The following is a 22,584-nucleotide window of genomic DNA, read 5'->3' on the forward strand; positions in this document are numbered from 1 at the left end:
AACTGGTCCCTACACAGCCATACTTGTTCCATTACTGTATATATTTAGAAACATGTGCCTCAGTAATGGCCCTCGGCACGTCACATCTCCCAGTGTCCATGCCCCTGTGTAGTTCCTTTCCACATTGACTCAGGGCTTGGCCAAGTGCCCTAGGTGGCCAATGGGACATCAGGAAAGATGATGCAAACAAGGGCTTCAGAAGTGCTTGTGCAATGGAGCTTTCCCTCTTGAAGTGCTGTTCTGAAATCACCAAAGGTAAAGAAGTCCAGGCTGAAAGACCATGTGGAGAAAGAGGACGGCTGATGCATCAGCTCCACGCAACTGCACAAGTGAGCCCAGATGAGACTAACACAGGAACTTCTTCGCCAACCCACAGAATTACGAGAAATAATAAACTGTTACTGTTTCAGGCCTCTAAGTTTTGGAGAGGTTTATTATGCAGCAAAGGTGAACTAAAGCTATCTTTATCATAGTAAATAAACCAAATCTTGAAGCTTTTAAAAAAGCTATCCAATATAGAGCTGCAAAGTCTAATTCCTAAATGTTGGTCACATGGATGGACATGACAGCAAGAAGTAGGGTGCTCTGCAGGATTGTCCCACGTGCAGAGGTGGGGATTCTCCATCCCCCACCCTCTGCCCCCTAATCTCCGACTTTCATTGTAGGTAAATAATTATTAACTCCTAGATTACTTCCTCCTCTCCTCTGTAAGTAGAAAAATGTTAGCCATCTCTCACAAAGTTGGCATTCTTTGGACAAAATACAATGTCCAAACTTAAGTGGTTCCAAGGAAAAAAACTCATATTTTGTAAGCCACTCATCATCAAATACCAATTATCTTAGGCCGGAGTGTCATTAAAATAGCACTTCAGAGGGAATAAAAAGTGGCTATTTGACTATATAATGGTAGTTCTCTGCCTTACTTTTTGGTTGACAGAAGGAATAAAACTTGAAACTTGAAATAATGCTTGATCTAAAGCCACTAAAATTCCAAGAAACCTATCCAGTGTACACAGCCCCAAGGGCAGGGTTCAAAGGCACAAGAAGCACCAATAATTGGGGACTTATCGCTGCTAAAAAGGGGCATAGATAAGGTTCAGGCTAGCAGTCCTGAGCTACATTCCTCGGTGGCTGGGTCACAGTGGCTCTGGTCTTCATCAGTGCTGCTTAGCAACACCAGCTCGGCGTGAATCTGACAAGTCACTGGGAAAAATGGCTCTTTCCGAGCCTCCTGCAATTGGTCAATTCCATTCAGAATGGGCTAGCATCTCTGTCCTAAGGGCATTCACTCTTACTGTAGTTCTTACTCCAGTTCCATCTTATTTGTGGACTGACCCCTTCCTAAGGTTTCTCATGTACAGAGGAAAACTAAAGCTTTCTGATTAAAAGCATTCCATATTTTAAAGATATGTACATGTAATCATAAGCTTCATTTCCAGTCTTTCTTTCTCTTACTAGCAAAAGAAGGTTCTTCCCTTATTATGAACACAATGAAGAAGAAAACCGCCTTCCCAAGCTCATCCTTTTTATAGCCTCAGCAGAGGCCATTTGCTATTTCAGTTGATCCTAAAAAAGGATGTATTCATCATGAAAAATCTGAGGGAAGATTGATGAATTATAGCCACAAACAGCATCTGTTACCACATAAAATCTGCTCAGATACTGTAAAGATATTGTTTACTTTCCAGCTTCTCCCAGACCTTCACACCAACCAGTGGAAGTAGATGCAATTTCCTGACTGTAGGAATATACATTGTTGATGGAAAATTCTGGAGGAAGAACACAGAGCAAGAATGGAACCATAACAGTACTTCAGTGACCTTCCATAATGCCAAAGAGGTGATTCCCTCCCGGGAGTTAGTCCTTCTATGATTGCCAAGCTAGGGAAGCTCTGAAGTTGGTCACTATTTCCTTGGCAATGACTTTGTCATGTCTCAGTGGTTCCCAGGGCATGTTTCTTGACCTGATGCTAAAAATCACCTCAACTCAGGGCATTTTGTTCTGCTGACTCCATAAAATGGCCTCTGAAATAGTGCTTTGGGGTATTGCAACCAGATTTATATTTGTAATTTTACTCCCAGATTTTAAAAACTACCAGTTAAAGTGCATATGATCGGCTTCTGAATTGCTTCATACATTCATTCATTTATTCACTCATTCATTCATGAGCTCCCACTGAAGACTGACTTCTGTGAAAAGCCACTGCAGAAATCAAGGGCATGTATTCTAGCCCCTCATAGCTTACAGTCCAGGCAAGTCAACACGCCTCTCTGAAGTGAAAAAAGAGCACAGACGTTTTCGGGAAAGCAATAATGACAGTGGTGCTAGGGCCTTTTTCTTTTACCTTAACTAGTTTCCTTTCCTTACCTTGCTCTGATGGGTTGAGATCCTAGTCTGGGTCCCAGAGCACTACCATTCCCAGGAGAATTCTTTCTGGCTAACGCTGGGGATATAGAAGTTGTTCTTTGAGGCACCTGGAAGAAACCAGAATTCAGAAATATTTTCTATCAAATAGCTTCCATAGGCTATTGTCAGAAAATCCTTCTCCTTTCCAAAAGATTTGCCAGAAGTTACAGAAACTACCTGAAATAGGAAAGAACTATCTTTCATTCCTCAAAGAAATATTAAATTCCCCCCCAAAATCAAACAAGGGTCCACTGGCAAAAGGCAATGAGGCAAATTCAGCAACCAGTAAGAAGGGTCACGTCAATCTTAAAAACAAATTTAAAAATAGACTAAGCTAATAAGTTTGGTTCACTGGGCTAAAAATAATTGACCTCTCTTGGTTGGGCAAAATTGATGACTACCAGAAAAGTCTTCGGAATACCTTTATCTCACTGGAAGTTGCATCAGATGAAGAGCCACCCGCACAAACCAAGTTCCATTTTTACCTCACACTACAACTAAGCAGATAAGGAAATTATGAAATCTGGTGAGAAACTAGGATATCAGAATAGAACTTGGGACATAAGTCATATCTCAGTGAGTTCAGCAAACCTACTGCAATAGATCCGGAATGTTTCTACTTCCTTATCAACTTGCAATTACTAACTAAACCCAAAACCAAAAGCATGGTGCTTCGATCAATTAGCAAACATAATACAACTTAATACAAAACAGGATTAATACTGAAAATACTGAAAAGAGTCTTCAAAAATGTTGTGTGAGTACCAATAAGACTATGAGGTACAGTAGGAAAATGCATTATGAGCTTATCTGGCAAAAACCTCAGGAAGAATTCAAGTATGGCTCATTTTATGAAACATACAAACATTTTAAAAATGAAATCAAATATTGCAAGTGTACCAAAGGAATTCATTATTTCAGAGAATCATATTATGAATCCTAGTACCAAAGATTACTTTCAATGTAAAATGTCATCCTTTGTCTGTTTTGAAAAATTAATTTTTATTATAATTCATTTTAACATAAAGATGAGCCAATGAAGTGAAGCAGAAAGGCCAAATCAGTGCTACCACCTGTTCAAATTAAATATTGCTATTACTATTTTCCCTTTATATAAATGTAAATAGTTGCAGAGAAGAAAGAGCCTAACAAATTATTAAAACCTAAGTTTTTGAATGGGTCTAAAGTTTCCTCCCAGCCTGATGCATGTATGCCCGCATGTTTTTTTTTTTTACACAGAGTCTCGCTCTGTTGCCCAGGCTAGAGTGAGTGCCGTGGCATCCTCCTAGCTCACAGCAACCTCAAACTCCTGGGCTCAAGCAATCCTTCTGCCTCAGCCTCCCGAGTAGCTGGGACTACAGGCATGCGCCACCATGCCCGGCTAATTTTTTCTGTATATTTTTAGTTGTCCATATAATTTCTTTCTATTTGTAGTACAGACGGGGTTTCGCTCTTGCTCAGGCTGGTCTCGAACTCCTGAGCTGAAAGGATCTGCCCGCCTCGGCCTCCCAAGTGCTAGGATTACAGGCGTGAGCCACCACGCCCGGCCTACGCCCGCATGTTTTTAGAGTGGACCAATCACTTCCATTTGCAGTTTCTCCATCTATTATGTCTGCTGCTCCACCCACCTTATTTTCCACATTGAACTTTGCTACCTTAGTAACCTTTTCTGATGGCATTTCTGCTTCCACAGAGAAGAAACATCAACAAATTATTGGCTGATTTTATTTTGTGACTCTTGTTATAATATCTTTTTGAGAGGAAGATGAGGAAATATATTTGTAAATTATTGAGTAAAAATTTTTATTTTTTCTGGAATTAACAATGGCATTATTTTTGGGAAATTGTGGAATATTTCATTTGTCACAGCTCCTGTGCTGAGCTCAAGATAAAGGAGATTCCTAAACCAGGAAGAATGATGCTAAAGTTTCTCCAGTATTTTAAAATTCTTCCAGGTTGTTCTATAGCCAGATGCACAGCCACATTCTGGAACATTTCTTATAAATGAGTAAGGACTGAGTACAGGAAAACAAAACACAAAAACCCAAACTTGGGGCTATTCTTGTCCAGTGGGATGGCTGGGCATTTTACCCTAAAGTTTTATCCTCAGTAATAAATTAAGGCTGAAATTAAATTAGACTTGGCCTAGAAAGAGCTTTATTTAAATGAGGCCAACTAAATTATCCTAAGAGCAGTACTATCTTCTGAAACCTTTAACCCTGTTAAAAACAGGAATAAATACATTTTCTACTTTTTATCTGCAAGTTTTCAGTTTGTCTAGATGTAGATTCAGCCATCAGTGAAAATATCCATTATTCTATTTCTTAAAACAGATAGTAAAATAACAGTTTGGAAAGCATGGGGTTGAGAATTCTAATTCTGGATACGGGATATATGCTTTCAAGACGTACAATCCTCCTGAGCCGCAGTTTCCTTGGGGGAAATGAATAAGCGACAATCTAAGTCTTAGCTTGGGAATGAGGAGGGACCAAAACAAACATGAGAAGATGCTTTGGCATTATCACAGTCTTCATTCCCAAGAAAGGTCTGGAATAACGGCAATAATAGAAATCAGCGATGATGAAAACACCCCAGTAATATCACCTTTGGTGGAATGTCTTCTTCCTGCCGTAACCAAGAGCTTCGGTCAAACTTTTCAATACGCGTAGGGAGAGGAGGGTTTTCAGAGGTGGGATCCGAGTTCTGGCGCGGCATCTCCACGCGGTGAGAGGTCACGTTCAGAGCCTCCTGAAACCCAGACAGGCCCTTTGTGGGCTGCTCGTGCACGGACTGGGAGGCGGTCAAGGCAGGGCCCTGGGATTTCACAGCTACCAGATGTGGGATCTAAGCATCAAAACAATGTAAGAGCAGCCTTAGTAGAAGACAAAGCAAATGAGCAGATCAGTTAGAACCTCAGTCGGTTGAAGGGCAAAAAAAGTTCTAGGGCACAAAAATTGTACGACAGAGAGTCCATCACAGCTATCTATAGCATATTTTTAACAGCTCTTCAGAATCTTCCATTTAGAGTAATGTGTAGGGCTTAACCAGGGTTCCTGGCAAAAAGATAGATGACATCCTTGAGAATGCTAAGTCCATGGAACAAGTATAATAATAATAATAGTAACTACTACATATTTAGTGAATGTTTACTGACCAGCAATACAATACATTTTACAACCACTTCTCTTCTAATATTACAAACTTCCTCCTTTAACCTACCCCCACCCCAAACTTTGACTTTAGAGAGCGCTACTGTTCTGTAAAGCAAGAACTGCTCTAAGTATCTTACTTGTTATGAACTCGCTGAGTCCACGCTGAGGTGGACACAGTCATTCCCCTCGTTTTATACATGAGCAATGGAAGGTACACAGAGGATAAGCAACACCCTGGATTTCACAGCTAACACATGCTGAGACTGGATTGGAACCCAGGCATCCTATACTCACAGCACATAGGCCTATCCTCTGCACTATCCTGCTTTCTGCCGTGTGGTCTCTGACCCTCTATGGTACTATGTATCTCTCGACACCAGGACATTTCTTTTGGAGTTTTAAGTCTCACAGCTGGGCATGTGGTGATACTGTTTGTGCAGGGAAGACGGGCAGTCTTTCAGTGAAACTGTGGCTCTTTAAGACAAATCATTAAAACACATAGCACAGGTTACCCCCTTTGCCACAGCCCTGCTCACACTTTACTGTTAGTGATTATCTAACCTGTCTCCTCTGACTTCGGGAGGGTGAACTCCCTGGAGACAAGGAGCTATGTCTGTCACGCTCACATCATGTCTCCCAGTCTAACTCTGCCTGCTTGTGGGAGGTGTTCAATACATTTTGGCTGGGGAAAAATCTAGAGTGCTTTCTAAATTAAACTGTTAATTCAACAAATATTAATTTAGTATTTGCTTTGTGCAAGGACCTGTCAGACCCTCTTGGATCTGAAATTTCAGTGTTGGAATGTTACTAATGACAATCAGAGAAAATCCTTAAACCCCAGTTTAGCTGAAGGTTTATACGCTTCAACCAGAATAGAATCCATTAAATTTACATTAATGCTAAATATCATTAAATATATTAAATAATGATATTAAAACAAAGCACATTTAAATGAAATTGGAGGTCATTACCTTAAGTGAAACAAGCCAGACACAGAAAGTCAAATATGGCGCATTCTCACTCATACGTAGGTGTACAAGTGGATGTAGAGAGGAGAATGACAGACAGTGGAGATTCAAAACGGTGAGGGTGTGAGGGGGTGGATGATGAGAAATTACTTAATGGGCACAATGTACATTATTCGGGTGATGGATACCCTACAGGCCTGTCTTGGCCGCTATGAAATCTAAGCATGTAATAAAACTGCACTTGTATCTCATAAATTTATACAAAAACAATTTTTGAAAAATTAAAAAATAAAACATATCAAGTACAAAACACAAACTTACTTTAAAAGAGGCAAAAAATAAAATAAAAAACAAAAACTGAAGCACCTGAAGCATGCTTAATCCAATTAACTGTCACAGAATAGCTATATTTTCATTCCCTAGCCATTTCCATAAAGTAAATTTCTCTCTATTCTCTCCTTTTACAAGGCGAAAGTACCCTCCAAGGTCGGAGTTAGGAGTTTTAAAAGAGAATGTTTGTGTATTAAAAGAGAACTTCCTGTAAAAAAAAAAAAAAAAAAGTATCCTTTTGGGGGTTAGGCATAAAAGAATTATGTATAAATTAAAACCAACCAAGGGGAAGATAGGCTAAGCTGGCTGGTGCTGAAAATTCTTGGGCTTCATTTATTAAAGGCGAACTCAAAACACAAAGAATACTTGATTTTATCACTACTCTTTTAAACTCCAGTTCAAACAGTTACATGTTTCAAAAGTGACCTCAAAATATTCTGTGAAAGTTTTAACACAGGTGGATACCTGGAAGAAATTTAAGACATTTGGGTAAAAAAAGTTACATTACCTTTATTTTTCATGGAATTCCATAACCCATTTCATTATGTATTTCATTTTTAGTATATATAATTTAAAAGTTCTGTAGAACTTCCAGAAACTTCCTCCTTTCCTAAAAGTGGAGTAATCTTTTTTCTTTACCAAATAGCTTACAATAGCGGTTCTCAAACTCTATAGCACATCAGAGTCACCTGGAGGGCTTGTTAAATCACAGGCTGCCAGGCCCCAGCCCAGGGTTGCTGATCAGTAGGGTTGAGAGGGCCCAAGAATTGGCATTTCTACCAAGTTCCTGGGTGATGCTTGATGCTACTGATTCAGTCACCACATTTTGAAAACTACTGGCTTGGAAGACATAGTGTTACTTAAAAAAGTACACTTAATTTTTCCAGTTTTGGCCTCCTGTTAACATGCCAAGGGACAAAAGATTACATATATTTTATATAGAGATACATGATATATATACACACAACATATATACCTCAAAGGTCTGTATGAATTCTAGTTTTGGGAATTATAACTAAGAGGATGCTTGCTCTTACCTTGCAGAAACCCCTGTGGGTCTCCAGAGAGGCCAATTTACCAAGAAATGATTCATTTTTCCTCTACCCGTCAAATTCAGTGGAGTCTTCTATATTACTATGAATTATATATTAAGGTTCATAATCTGATTGGTCCTATGCCTGAATGCAGGTTTTACTGTAACACTGTCAGACTACCTAATGGAAAGGAGGACAGACTGTACCTGGGGATCGACTGGTCTGAGCATAGGGGGCGTCCGAGCAGGCTGAACTCCACTAATGCTGAAGGATTCCGACCTCGGGGGCAGGTTGGGGTCAGATATCCTGTTGGCAACCTTGTGAGGCATGGCAGGTGAACTTTGCCGGTTGAGCCTTGACCGTTCTTCTACCTAGAAGCCCAAAGCAAAAAAGAGCCTCAATGGATAGAAGTCAATTCATCTCCTAGTACGGATCTTCTGTTGTCGCCTGCACAGCCATTTGAACTCTCTGATCAATTCATTTTAAGAAGCCAAAATTCTCTATGTCTGCTCTGTATCAAGAATTTGCAAAGAACTCTTTTTTTTTTTTTTTTTTTTTGAGACAGACTCGCACTCTGTTGCCCTGAGTAGAGTGCTGTGGCGTCAGCCTAGCTCACAGCAACCTCAAACTCCTGGGCTCAAGTGATCCCCCTGCCTCAGCCTCCCGAGCAGTTGAGACTACAGGCATGCCCGCGCACCACCACGCCCAGCTAATTTTTCTGTTTTTAGTAGAGACAGGATCTCCTGCTTGCTCAGGCTGGTCTCAAATTCCTGAGCTCAAGCGATCTTCCCACCTCGGCCTCCCTGAGTGCTAGGATTACAGGCGTCAGCCACCACACCTGGCCAAAAGAACTCCTTTCTATGATAGCAAACACTAGCAGCAACAACAACAAAAAACCCCAAGAACACCTAAGCCATCACTCTTCTATTATCCATAATCTTGTGTTAATTCAGTTAGCTGGAAATTTGGGACCTACTTAAGAGTTTATCTTGCATTGATTGGGATATTATCATGGTCACTAAGCTATGGCATCAGCAAGGGAGACAGTTTGCACCCTAGACAATCAAAAGGAACAGTAGTATGCATTAACAGGGCTTGGGGAAAATGGAACTTGCTTTGGGCTGACCCACAGCACAGGCAGGGGAAGAACAAGAGGGTGGAGCTGAGTGCACACACCCTCCACTTCTTCACATGCCTTACTGATAGGCAAGTGGGTGCTCCTGCTTAATAAGCATGACTCGTCTTAAATAGACTTCCTGTATCATTTTCCTTTTCTCTCTTCAGGGGTCTTGCTTTCCAGTTGTCTTTCCCTGCTCCCTAAATACAATGCTCCTGCTCATTCTTCCCATGCCAGCTTGGACTCCACTGCCTCGCTCTCTCTCCCCTTTCTTCCTCCCTGTGTCTCCACATGTGGTGTTCATTCTGCCTTCCCTCCTCTCCTCTCCTCTCCTCCCGGCCATTCATTTCCTGGGCATTGCCTTTCTTCCAGAGTCTCTCTCAGCCCAAAGCAGGTAACTGATCCCAAGTGCTTCACAGGGAAGGTTCACAGGATCAGTGAGGGGCCTTTTTAACAGGTAAAAATTACCCTTAATACACATTTACAGCACATAGACTATCTCAGGGGACAATTTTAAAGGGAGATTTAGATAAGCAAGGTGTATACTGCAAGACATGACTTAAGATCTTAGACAACTGTGAGAGGTTTAGGACTTTTTCTCCAGGCCCATTGCATCCTGTCCTTTATTTCTTCAGGGTCAATTTGACCCTTGTGCTTCCCAAACCCACCAGGACAATCCAACCATTCTCACCACCCTGATGGCCCTTAGAGTAAGCCCTTAATCCTCTTCTGTTCACGCATTGAGCATTGTAAGAGCCTACAAGCAGGTATTCAATATTCATGTCTGTCTGCATATTTTTAGCAGCTAAAAGTCTTTATTCATTTTACTGCCTGATTTGAAATAAAAATTCAGAAGAGCTATTTTTTTCCCATCCTCCCTACTCCATTTTGACTCTTTCTAGAGGCAGACTCAGTCTAATACACAGAATAAGGCTGTTCTTAAAACTCACATTAACCTCAAATAGAGAACATTCCTTCTGCCTCTACTGAGGTGTAATTTGAACATCTCTTCCTCAACCATGGCTGTGCAGGGTACATACAAGTGGCATCCAGTCGATTTTGGTTTTAAGATTCCATGTCCCAGAAGCTCACCACATACCAAATAAGATTTGCTGCAAAAAGCCAGGAATGTAAAACAGAACATGTATACTTTGTGTGTGCACGTGTGCAAAGTATTACATCAGCAATAATTATTTGGCTATTGCATTGAGGAAAAGGACAAGGCCAGCTTTGAGATAAGACCACAAAGAAGAAAAAGTCCTGTAAAGATAGCAATAGATAAACTGAGACCAACGCATGCAATGTATTCCTTTTACAAATGCCAGACTCTTTGAAAAGAAGGTTAATATGTCTAGACCACTAGAATTGGTCAAATATTATCCGTTTCCTTATTTCCAGGGAAGATCGTTTATAATAGACCAATCACATGTACGAACACCCTTCAATATCCAAACTCCCACTCTATAAACATTGCTCTCTGAGCTCATGAATCCAAGAGATTCAGAGACGTTTTCAGATAAATATTGGCTATCCAAACTCTAGCCAATTGTCCCAAAAGTCAGCAACCAAATATATTTAGAGTGTGAAGCATACTTGTTATTATTATTATTAACAGTAAAATATGCTCGGTTTTAAATACACATTAAGAGAAAGTACATTAAAAACAAAGTGGAAAAAATCTGTCCTTAAAGACTCTATCTCGAGCAAAGAAACCATTATTGAGATAAAGAATTCTTTTGGCAACTGTCAGCAACAAAGCTCCAGTCTAAGCATCCCTGCCGCCAATAGGACCACAGGCCACAAGGGGCCCTAATGCTGTCATCAGAAATGAACAGGGCAGAAAGTGGGGTATTTACAGGCAATTAATGGGTTTGATTAGTGATGTATAGATGTTACTAATGTACTTGTGGTAAAATTTCCTATGCTTTCTATCAGTTAGTTTACATACTAAATCCTACCATTAGTATGTTTCAGTCTGTACCATTCTAAAATATACGGAATAAATGACTTTGCAAATTATTTCAGGAAGGGTCCAGTGTGTTGAAATTTCTTGAGTTGGAGTTTGTCCAAAGAAATCTGAAAATCTATGAGAAAGATGTAACATTGAGGCATCTGGCTACACACTTTTTTCTCAAGAAAACCTTGTCCTAAGGTCTTTAGGAAAATAATGCCGCCCAAGTGCCTTTGCACCAAAGGATCACGTTAAGAACTGCAGCAGAGATATCAAACCAAACATTTGGAAGTGGTGCTTCTCCTAATAACAGCTTCAGATGGTCAGAGGAAAGCTGGAGAGTGTATCTAGGAGAGGGCCCCTGTGATTATTCTGATACCAGGCAAAGGCCTGTCTTCTGATGTATCACTACTTATGTCTACTCATTGAACAGGAGATAGAGACGCGAGTGAGACAATAAAAGAAAGTGGTTCCCCCCTTCCCACCCCAGAGTAAGGATTAAAGTATGCGATTAAAAACTGGGGCACAATCAAGACATGCTTCAATCTGCCTGAGGATATTAAAAAGTCTAGTAGCCAAGCCTCTCCTCTAACCTCCTGCCACCAAGAAGATATAAAATGCCAGAAACACCACTGAAAAAGGGTGTTCTAGCAAAAACACATGCAGATTGTTAAGGTGCTACACCCAAACAACGATACCTGTTATAAAGGATTTCATAGATGAAGGGATTATCAGTGAATACAGAGAACAAGATGAGCAGACTGATCAATTTTGCCATAAAAGCAATTTTTTTCTTATTAATAGGATCATTTCAACATGAAAACTAAAATAACTTTGGAGAGGTTTGCATCACCTCTGCAGAAATGCTATACTATTTACTACAGCATTATAGAGAGAAAGAAAAAATAACGGTGGTCTCAGAAATAAAACTGCACTCCAGACAGGGCTGTGCTGTCCATTGGGAACTAAAGGAGTGACGTCCAAGGCCTCTGAGATGTATAAAGGCTACACAAATATAGGAGACCTAAAAATACATTTGTTAATTATGAGCTTTAAAAAATTTTTCAATTTAAATAAAAACATGTTTAAATATATGTAAAGGGAAATACTGTCAATGTCAATTGTCAAATTGTTTTTAATACTTGAAAACAATTTGTTAAGTTACAATGTCTCACTTCACAATAATGAATGACATCCACTGAGAAGGAATTTCAAAACAAAATTATAGAAGTAATTTCAAAAATGTTGACAGCAAATATATATTCACTATGTTATATGGGTGCATTTTAACAACATTTTATAGTATGTGGGACCCCTGGGCCCTATGAAGGTCTTAGAAGGTCTTACATAAGAGCTAACATGCAGTGAATCAAATGCAATTGTATGGGAATTCCTTTTTGTTCCCGAACTGAACAAAACAATTTGATTTTTGTGTTTACTGGCAATACTGGAGAAACAGAAAGAAGTCAATAAATAATTTTTAAGTGCTCATTAGATACTTTGACCCTGCACTCACTGCTCACATAAAGAACTGAGTCATACTGTCCTTTGGCAAAACCACCATGAGCAGATATTAATAATTATTGAGAAAGTTTGAGGATCCCCCTTCTCTGGGACACATCTGAGCACAGGGGACACTCTCATTCATAACGAATGCTTAAAATGAAATCTTGTCTAAAGATAAGGGCCTGAACTATTTCCCAGGGTCCACTCCTAACCAATATTCCAGAAAAAGGTATAGATCCCATGTGAATGGAGCACATAACTTCAAAGTAATGAAGAGAATCCTTAACAAGCTGAGCTAGGAAATAAAGAAGTGCTTATCTATCACCTGGGAGAGACGGGTGAGAAGATGGGAAATGGGAGTGAATTGGTCATGGGAAATCAAACCAGAAACAACAGAGTCAAAACACTCCTTGTAAGCTACAATGGCTTTGGGAACAAAAGAGGAATTTGTTGAATAAATATATTTTGCATTCGTACAGTGCCTAATGTTTAAATGGCACAAGCACATACATTATTGCCCATGACCCTCCCAACTGTGAGGCAGGAAGTGCAGATGAGGAAGCTGCATCTCAGGAAGGTGAAGAGACTTGCCCAGGTCACAGCCAGGAAGCAGAACATGAACTCAAATGTGCTCACTATTTTCATCCAGGTCTCTCTTATGTTACATCTTAAGAGAGATAAACATAAACTGGGGAAAGATGATACCAGAGATATAAACTCTCTAAATGGTAATTTGGGAACCTCATATGTAAACTACATACAATTTCTATATACAATGGACTGGTGGAGTAAGAGATAACTTGGTCCTTATCATTGCCAAATAAAACAGGAGTTCAGGACCAACCTGGGCAACATGGTGAGACTCTGTCTCTACAAAAAATAATTTAAAAAAATTAGTTGGGCACAGTGGCATGTGCCTGTAGTGCCAGCTACCCAGGAGGCTGAGGCAGGAGGATCGCTTGAGCCCAGGAGTTTGAGGTTCCAGTGAGCTATAATCAGGCCGCTGCACTCCAACCTGGAGTGACAGAGTGAGACCCTTTCTCAAAAAAAAAAAAAAAAAAAAATTAAAATATAGTCTCACGCAATACCCATGTAAACAAAGCCTTCTGTCATTGCTGAGCCTTGGTGCAATTTTTTTTAAAAAAATGTACATAGATAGAAAGGGGAAGGGAACACACACAGTTACTGCCAGGCCCAGACAATTTTATGTTATTATAGGGAACAGGAGAAAGAAAAAGGAAACTCCATCATCCAAAAAGTGACAGAAAAGACTTTCAAATTCTGCTGATGTTCAACAGAACCTCACACTGATATTTTCACAGAACAAATCTGACTTCCATTCCAATCTAGAAATGGCCGATAATTTCAAAGGGGTGAGAATGCTCCCCATCACTCCTTTAAATGCAGAGACACTAATGTTCCTTTCTCGCTGAAATCTGAGAATCAAAGCCAATGTGACATTCAGGACAGAAAGAATACTCAGTAAAAGGAAAGAGAGACGAGCTCAACAAGATTTGTAAATGACTGAGCATTTCCATTTGTTCTTACTGCATCCAACAGATTAATGAGAAAGGTAATGAGAAATGCAATGATCACTCGTGTTTTATAAAATGAAGAAATAAAAACACAGAGGATGAAGCATTATGACAACATTACACTGCTGATGAAAGAGTGTTGATTTGGAATAAGGAAGAAGAATAGATGGAAAAGTAATCAAAGAAGGAAAAAACATCTTGATGAGAAGATATAGAGCTGAGATAGAAAATAAATGCTGGATCAGATTACAGAGGAAGTTGCAATGGGTAGAAGATAGCTGGGTGGTATCTTCAATAGCACATGGGGTAAAAAAGTCCAGACTCTGTATCCCAGGAGATGGTGGCACGAGCATAGCTGCCCACTCATCCTGGGTGAGGGTATTTTCAAATTTATATCCTGGCAAAGGATGCATTTGAAAAAGAAAATGGTATTTTTTAATTCCACCTCCACAGAGTTTAATCCAGGTTTTCTTATCAGTTGATAGTTAAAATACTGATACGGTATAAATTCTGTTTATATCTAAAGTCTTGAAATGCCTATTACTGTTTGGCTACTTTGAGCCCCACCTGCCTCTCTGATATAAGCAAAGAGATTTGTAAATAGTGCTTTAGAAAAAAAATTCATACATTGCTGATGAGAAGCATTAAAAAATTAAGAAGATAAAGATCCTCATGCTCATTTTTATTCCCATTTTTAAGAGGTGGGTGTTAAAAATGGTGAATCAAACTAAGGCAGGCAATTATTTGTTCTTAGTTGTACTTCAGGTGCTCCAATCCCTAATTGGAGCAACTGTCACTCTCCTTCTATCATATCGATGTTTCACCTTTCTTCCAAAATATGATCACTCACTGTAAGGCTTGAGAACTGTTTCATGAACAGATGGATGGTTAGTTGGAAGCTGGATTATGTTAACCACACCCAGGAGGAAAGGACTAGATATGAAATCCCCAAAGAATGTTCCCACATATCTCTGGAAGTGCATCAAGCCCAAAGGAAGAGCACCAGCTGCTGGGAAGCAAGGGACCTTGGAAGATGTCACCCACCAGAGGTGGCCCAGACTTATGGTGGCCGGGGAACCTCACATCGGGAGTGCTTGGTGACACAGCCATGTTGTTTGCACGCCCAACTGCTATGTTTCTTTTCTTGCCAGGAGCCTGGCCGGGAAGCACAGAAGAACTAGGAGGTCCAGAAAACTGCCTTGATGACATCTGCAAAGATTTGCCCCCAGGAATGCCATGGCTTCTGAAAGCTTGGGAACTGTGAACTAGTTCTGAATGGAGAGGATAGTCCAGTAAATTTAGTGATGAGGACAAATAGTGACTAGAAAACAATGAAGTCAAAGTGGACAAGTTCAAATCAGAATGTGCTGGATAGAGGCTGAGGGAAGGAAATGGAAACTGTTCTATGCTTTTCTTCCTTTTCTGGTACATTTGTGCATGAAAGAGCTGCCTAGGGGAAAGAAGAAATTCTGGGATGCTTTGCAAGAAACCATAGTCCTCTTTAATGGGATCTGTCGGTGTGTCTCTTCTAAACTCATGCTTGGTGCTGGGAACCCTGAATGCCGAGTGGTCGTGCATCAAGGAGAGGTCACTTAGCGATGCAGCATTTCTTCGAAGAGTTGAGGTACTCGTAAAGATGCATGAGTTCATGCCCCTTCTGCCCCAAGGTCCACATGGGTCTCTAAGGCCTTCCTTAATTTCAGTAATGGACAACTGGGGGCTTGTCACTTTGGAGATGTTGGGAGAGGACACACAAATAACCTTAGATCCTAACTCTAGAGTTGGGCTACATCCTTGGGAGCAAGATCGCTTTGGAGATTTCGCTATGGTCCATGAGGCTTCCTGAGGCTGCAGTTGTTCTTCCAAACCAAGTCTAATAGGGGAAGCTGGTCCATCTTTCTTCCGTGAGTGATGCTCAAACAGGAGTCTTGATCTGGAATCATTAATTCCTGCAGGAGCTGCTGGTATTAGCTCTGTAGAGGTTAGTTTTTCAGCTTTCTCAACACCTGCCATGGTCAGGAGCTGTGAGTCTGGCATAGCTGAAGATTTCAACTTGGCATAGCTAGAAAATGGCTTAGCAGGGGAAGAAGGTGGCACATCTCTGCCAGTCAGGAAGCATGTCAGCTGCTGTTTAACAGCATAGTCACTCTGCTTAGCTGGAAGAACAGGTGGATTATTAAGGGGTCGTTGCTGTACCTGAGAGCAGGATCACAAAATTGAATTATTGATCTAAGAGAAAGAGGCAGCTGTTACAGACGTAGGTAAATACAGATTATGTTTACACATGTAAGGGAAAGTGATCAAAAATGTTCTTCATCTCAAATCAAAATGATTTTCTCTACAGACTTAGTTTTGTAAGTTTTAAAAGAAACGTTATTTTCATTAAAATAGTATATGATTACTACAAAGGATTTAAACAATCTACAGAAATATAACAAAATTCAAAGAAAAAAATCAATATTTTGATTTCTACTTCCCATAAACCACCATAATTAACATTAGGACAACATCATTTCAAGAATTTTCTATACATATCAGGTAAGAGAGAAAAATAAAAAGACAGAACTACTTTTATAAAAATAGGATCTTATGTAAGAAATCTGGTCCTGGAAATACTGTAGTCTAGATAACTTGAAAAAAAGCTCTAGCTATAAATATCTAGAGACGCTAGATAAAAATACAAAATAACCCAAAACATCTTAAATGTCTAGCTACGCTCACAAGATAAAGGAAATCACCAGGTGCCACAAATAATGACAGAACTGGCCACCAGGGTGTTACGTACATGAGCTGACACAGTGACCCCCTGAAGCGTTGCTGACAGGGCTGGAGTTATTATTTTGTTTGTTTGCTTTACCCATTTGGTTATTACCCTTTTTCCTCCCACCCAAACAGCTTTTGATTATATTGTTAAATAGCTCATCATACAGCCAAATCCCTGGAAATCCTTCCTTAGTCAGCAGTTAAGCAAATGACAAACCATTATTCTGGAAGTATTTGAAAAAGAAACACAAATGACTTTTGATCCTAAAAGTGAATATCACAACCACAAGTCTGAGGTCCACTATACGTCTGCTGGTATCAGAGCAAACAAGGTAATGTTAGTGACAATGTCAATGACCAGCTAACAAGGCCCAGGTATGGACTGGAAATGAATCTACCTAGAATTCCATTAAGTCCTTAATCACATTCTTCAAACAAACAAACACACAAAAAAGTCACCAAAAATCCTCATGCCACAAATTCAATTGGATTAGTATAAGGAAAAGGATTTTTTCTACTGTCTGCTGTTGCCTATAAAAATGCACTGTCTCCACAAAGATATGCCAAAAAAAAACCCACAAATGGAGTAAGGTGCCTTGCCATGTCTCTATAGAAATAATGTTACCATTCTTCCAAAAACAAAGCGTGTGTCTTACAATGAATTGTTTTCCAACTCTGCAGCATTAGGTTAACTCTCCACTTCTACTGGATGAATTCATTAGAGCCAAAAGCCTGGCCAATAGGGTGTGGCTGCACTTGCTTACTTACCTCCTTGGCCCACGCTGGCTTCTCACTAGGACTCATCCCTTCTTTGTAATGGTATAGTGGCTTCTTCTCCACAGGCCTCTGCTCCTGCCGCTGGTGCTGAAGGGAAACTAGGTAGTCTCTCTCTTGCTTTAGCTGTCTCTGCAGTCTCTCTGCTTGTCTCTGTTCTTCCAATTGTTTGCGCTTATATTCCTGTCCAGATCAGGCAAGAGGAACAAAGAAAAGGCCAGATTACCACGCGGAAATCACTGGCCAATACCAGTTAAGCATGCACTGAAGGCAAAATGATGCTAAATAACAAAGGACCTTAATACTAACAGAACTACAGGAGGTTGTCAGAATGTGCCATAACAGCCTTATGTTAGTATCTACACAAGAATGCATCATTCGATGAAAACACTATTGCTTTAAAATGGCAATTCCTACTGAACACCACCACTTGCAAAGTGACTTGTCCCTGATGAATTGCAACTGAGAAAATGCCAATAATGAGGACATTTAAATCGTCAGCACACAACCCCTGTAAGGAGCCATCTATTTCCTGATCTAGTAATTAAACCATTAAACATGTACAAGTAAGTACAAAACTAAATAAACAGTTAACGATAATGCCTAAATCATCTTTTGTTTAATAAAACTTGGACCAACAAAGGCCGTTACCAAGCTTATGTACAGGCTAAAAAATATCAGGATGCCATTAAATAAAAAGTTCAGTTAAAAAAAATACACCAAGAAGCCCATCTGGAGAGCAGTGCAATAATAATAAAAAGTACTGTACTTCAAGTGGAAGCTGCGTGAGCAGGGAACACAAAATGTTCCCATCGTAAGGGTAAAACTAATAGTCTGCAAATGAAATATGACTGCAGAGCTGAGTGGATTCTTACGGGAGAGGCACATTTTGCTGTGATTGTATTCCAGTGTGCTACAAATGGCCTTAAAAATCACTCTGCAATAAACACAGTGGGTCTCAAAGGCAGTTTGTACTTATAAAAAGGCTGGATTCATGTTAGAGTTTCACAAGTAGATGGAGTTAATAAAGAATGCGTAACAATTGTATTAAATGTAGTAAGACTCAGCAAAATTGATCATGGAATGTATTAAGTTTCTATGAGATGTTTGAGGTCCATGAGGCTTGGAAGCTCCCCTCTTTTGGACTGGCACGTTAGGACGACACACACAGACAGACATAGACCATGCAAGTTGAACACAGAGCAGATCAGCTGGCCCTCGGCTTTCCCATTACCAGAAGTAGAGCTTGTTCATGCAGTAGCTGCTGCTGCAAGATCTCTAACTGTCTCTGCTCCTCCTCTAACTGTCGCCTGATGTATTCCTGGAGAGGTAGGCAGCAGAGAATTCAGAGGAACAGAAAGAAAGGGAGAAAAAGAACTGGTAATTTCAAAGGTGACAAGAGCTGCCAAGTAAAGTGCAGAAAGAAGAAGGTGGAAAAATACCCAGATACCTCCTCACGAAACAGGAAGAGTATGCCACACCAGAGCAAAAGCATTTCAATGTAGTCAAAAGCACAAACCCTCTACCTGCAACAGCTGTCTGAGATGGCTCAGCATTTTACTGTTACTACTTGGTTTTAATAAACCCAGCTACATTTTAAAGCTTCTCATTACAGGTTGCTCTCTTTATGGACTACCTGGAATTAACAATGCCATAAAGTTCATAGACTCCTGTGCAAGCGGCAGGGATACACAATTGTGGAATGCCATCGTGCACCGTCTTTGTAACGGAACCATCCTGCCGTTTCGCTGTGCTGTCAGAATGTGATTCTAGCAAAGAGAGAGGGGTCTGCATTAATGACCCAAAGTCATAAAGACCAGAGATCGCATGAGTAGGAAAGCTCTTCTGAAGCAATGAAAGAGCAGGGCTTGGCCTGTTTTTCATGCTTCAGTGCTACCTTCAAATCAGACAGCCATGGCTAGGAGAAATGGAAGATCCAGGGATATCAGGGAACTCTGGCCAGGGTAGGAAGCAAGGTTGAACGGGTGGGCACTGCCAAGGCTGTGCATTTGACTTCTTGAATAGGTGAGAATAGTTGCTTGAGAAAGAGTAAAAACCCACTTAAACTGAGCAGTCCTCAGAGAAGGTGACCCTCACCCCAGAGACACCCTGCAGTTCCCGGGGGCCATCCGTGGGGCTCTGCAGTCCCAGCTGTACCTGCTCATGCTCGGCGCGCCTCCTCTCCTCCTCCCGGCGCATCTGCTCCTCGTAGTGCCGGCGCTGCTCCCTCTCCTGCTGCTTCCGCAGCTCCTTCTCTCGCCTCTGTTGCTGTGGGGCAACAAGCAGACAACTATGAGGGCAACGGCCTTGGTGGGGGGTGTCGTGAACCCAGCAGGGAAAGCTGCCCAACTGCAGACATGAGCTCTCAATGAGAGATGCGGAAATGCTGTTTCTCTCCTGGGGTACCGCCGGGGCGGGGGCGGGGGGAGGGGGGACACTGGCAGGGAGAGAGGGGGTGACGGAGAGAGATCCGGTGTACTGCATAACACCCTGCCATTTGCCACGCAAGTGCACGCTCGCCGAGAAGTTCCTGGTAAGTGTGTTCTCCCAATGGCTGGTGAGGGGGTTCAAATCAGGGGTAGGAGACACCAATGCAGAGCAGGTTATTTATGACGTGTCATCAAGCTGTTTAGGGGATTACTTCACAGTGCTTATGTCATTCAGTCTTTCTGACACCATGTAACACAAACATTTCATAGAGAGAGCACACAAAAATCAGAGAAGTGAAGTGACACAGTCAGAGCCATGCAGTAATTAATGGCTGAGGGCGCAACAGGGTTTAGTTAGTGATGCCCACCCCGTCTGCCACCCTTCTTGTGTATCATGCTGCCTCTCTATATTTTATGGAACACTCATTTTTAAGTGTCAATTTAAACTTGTTGCTCAAACAAGACCCTTATACTCAGGAGCCATACTTGTCTCCATCATCATCATCATCACCACATACAATTACCATGTCTCCGACAGTGGACAATGTGATAAGCATCTTACGTGCTTTATCTTATTTAATCTTCACAAAAATCTCCCAAGGTGGATATCATTATTATCCCCATTTTATATGAGAAAACTGAGGAACAGAGAGACTAAGTAACTTTTCAAGGTCTCACTCATGTTCAAGGTCACACCCAGCTGAGTGGCGGAGCCTAATTTCAAAGCTAGGCAATGTGACTCCAGCCTCTGAGCTCAATCGTGACAGAAGATGAAGAGGCAAGGGAATGACAGAAAGATCACCAGTTATCTAGCTTTTCATTACACTCAGGAAAGCAGAGCATTTTAGGAGAAGTTAGAAGTAGGCCAAGCAGTTATAGGAGCCAATGGTAGGGGGACCATTACCCCATCTCTGGGGCATTTGGCACTCTGTGGGGACATGTAAGGATTTATTCTGGTTGTCTCAATGACTGGGGAACATGACTGGCATTTAGCGTGAGGGGCTACTGACACCAAGCTCCTGCAAGGTGCAGGATTGCCATAGATTTCTCAGTATTTTCCCATACACCATGCCATTAGCACCCCTTTAGAGAAACGCTGCAGGCCCTTTGTGTCAGACCCCTGTGCTGGCACTGGGGATTCTCTTCCTAAGATACGAGGTTCTGAGGACACACCGGGAGCCCATTCCCTCGTAACATTCTCAACAGCACTTCACTGCACGGCTGAGGAAGCATGAAGTGCCCAGAATAGCATGGATTGTGACTGTATCTCACTGATAAGCAAACAGCTTTTGTGCAGCAGTTCTCTGTCACAGCCCCAGCTAAACCAACCACAAACATCTGAAAGGCCACAGCAGCCCGTGAGAAAGCCTTTCTGACATAGTTCCTGCCACCATCCTCTAGACCTGCTGTCTTCCGACAACCTCTGAGTCTTGGGAGAGAAGCCGCATCTCTTGAGACTCCACTTCTGTCCCTTCCAGACCAAGAGTTATTTGTCTATCTCAGACTGCAGGTGAAAGGCAGCCACTGGAGGACCTCAAGCAGCCAAATTCCCTGACCAGACTTGCATTTTCAATGGCTCCTGACAACCGCAGGAGCGGGCAAGAATCTATGACTGAAGAGTAAACTGATTAGGGCCCCGATGATTTCGGCAGAGGCAGGCCGAGAGCCCACGTTCCCAATCGCTGCTGAGGGTGGAGACTCAGCCTAAAGGAAGAAAGGCTAAAGACTGTCCAGATTTCCAGTCATTCTAGTAGGACTGCAGTGGACACCAACTTGGAAATGGAAATTAGAAACAGGCCAAGGTAAAACAGGCAGAGTTTGGTGACGATGGGGTGTGTGAGGGCAGGTGGAGTTCCTGGCCGCGGGGCCCGCTGGACGGCAGGGCAGAGAAGAGCAGGAAAAGCAGGGGCGGGGCGGGCATGAGGATGAATCAAGTCCCAGATGTGTATCTGTTGTACAGAAAAATACTATAGGAAGACGCAAGTAGAAACACCAGCCTAGGAACTGACTGAGTAACTTGGATTACAGACCCAGAACAGAAACATTCCTTAAACTCAACCAAAGTGAACCAGTGCCAGCACAGAGAATAAAATAATTATGTGTACAGATCTGGCTCCTGGCAGGAAATAGCCCTAATTTAGCTAACATTTCAAGTTTTTTACTCCAACTATCAGTCTCTTTCTTGAGGAAAAAAAAAATAATCAGGCCTTTGAAGACTTAGCTGATTTTTATGTGAAGGATTTGTACATTTTGAACCCCTTTGCCAGGAATCAATACTGTTTTATAATTACATGTCACTCAGGTCCCTGTGCAAGGTGTATACAGTATTGATTGCAACTCAAGTGGGTCCTGGCTTCCCAAGTACTCAGTAGTTTCTGAGAAAGACACTCAAAAGTGACTAATAATTAATAATGATCTCACTCAGATCAGCTGCCGCTAACGCATGGAGGCATCTGCCAGGGCTTGGGTCCCTGTGGCGAGGTTGGAAAAATAAATCACTTCCCCAACATTCTGAGGGCACCCTGCCAATTTCCAGATGCTGTGTCTTCATGTTCATTCCCTTCCTGAAAAAATGTTTGCTCTCTCTCCTCCTGAGCCTGGGGCTGTTTGAGGGAGGGG

The 22,584-nt window shown here is 41.4% G+C and overlaps 1 protein-coding gene across 6 annotated transcripts in view; it reads right to left on the reverse strand.

Annotated features, from left to right (window-relative positions):
- TNIK (TRAF2 and NCK interacting kinase) overlaps nucleotides 1–22,584 on the reverse strand; it is a 357,185-nt gene that overhangs the window by 52,139 nt on the left and 282,462 nt on the right. For 4 of the 6 annotated variants that reach the window (XM_045539657.1, XM_045539656.1, XM_045539662.1 and 1 more), the window contains exons 13-18: nucleotides 19,694–19,804; nucleotides 18,771–18,857; nucleotides 17,531–17,719; nucleotides 8,097–8,261; nucleotides 5,011–5,250; nucleotides 2,368–2,474 (exon numbers count right to left, since the gene is read on the reverse strand). In XM_045539657.1, the coding sequence (XP_045395613.1) occupies nucleotides 2,368–2,474; nucleotides 5,011–5,250; nucleotides 8,097–8,261; nucleotides 17,531–17,719; nucleotides 18,771–18,857; nucleotides 19,694–19,804 (899 nt within the window). The remainder of the gene's footprint in view (nucleotides 1–2,367; nucleotides 2,475–5,010; nucleotides 5,251–8,096; nucleotides 8,262–17,530; nucleotides 17,720–18,770; nucleotides 18,858–19,693; nucleotides 19,805–22,584) is intronic. The other 2 variants (XM_045539660.1, XM_045539658.1) reach the window with 1 other exon arrangement.

This window comes from Lemur catta, chromosome 1 (assembly GCF_020740605.2).
Source record: "Lemur catta isolate mLemCat1 chromosome 1, mLemCat1.pri, whole genome shotgun sequence".
NCBI classification, from domain to species: domain Eukaryota; kingdom Metazoa; phylum Chordata; class Mammalia; order Primates; family Lemuridae; genus Lemur; species Lemur catta.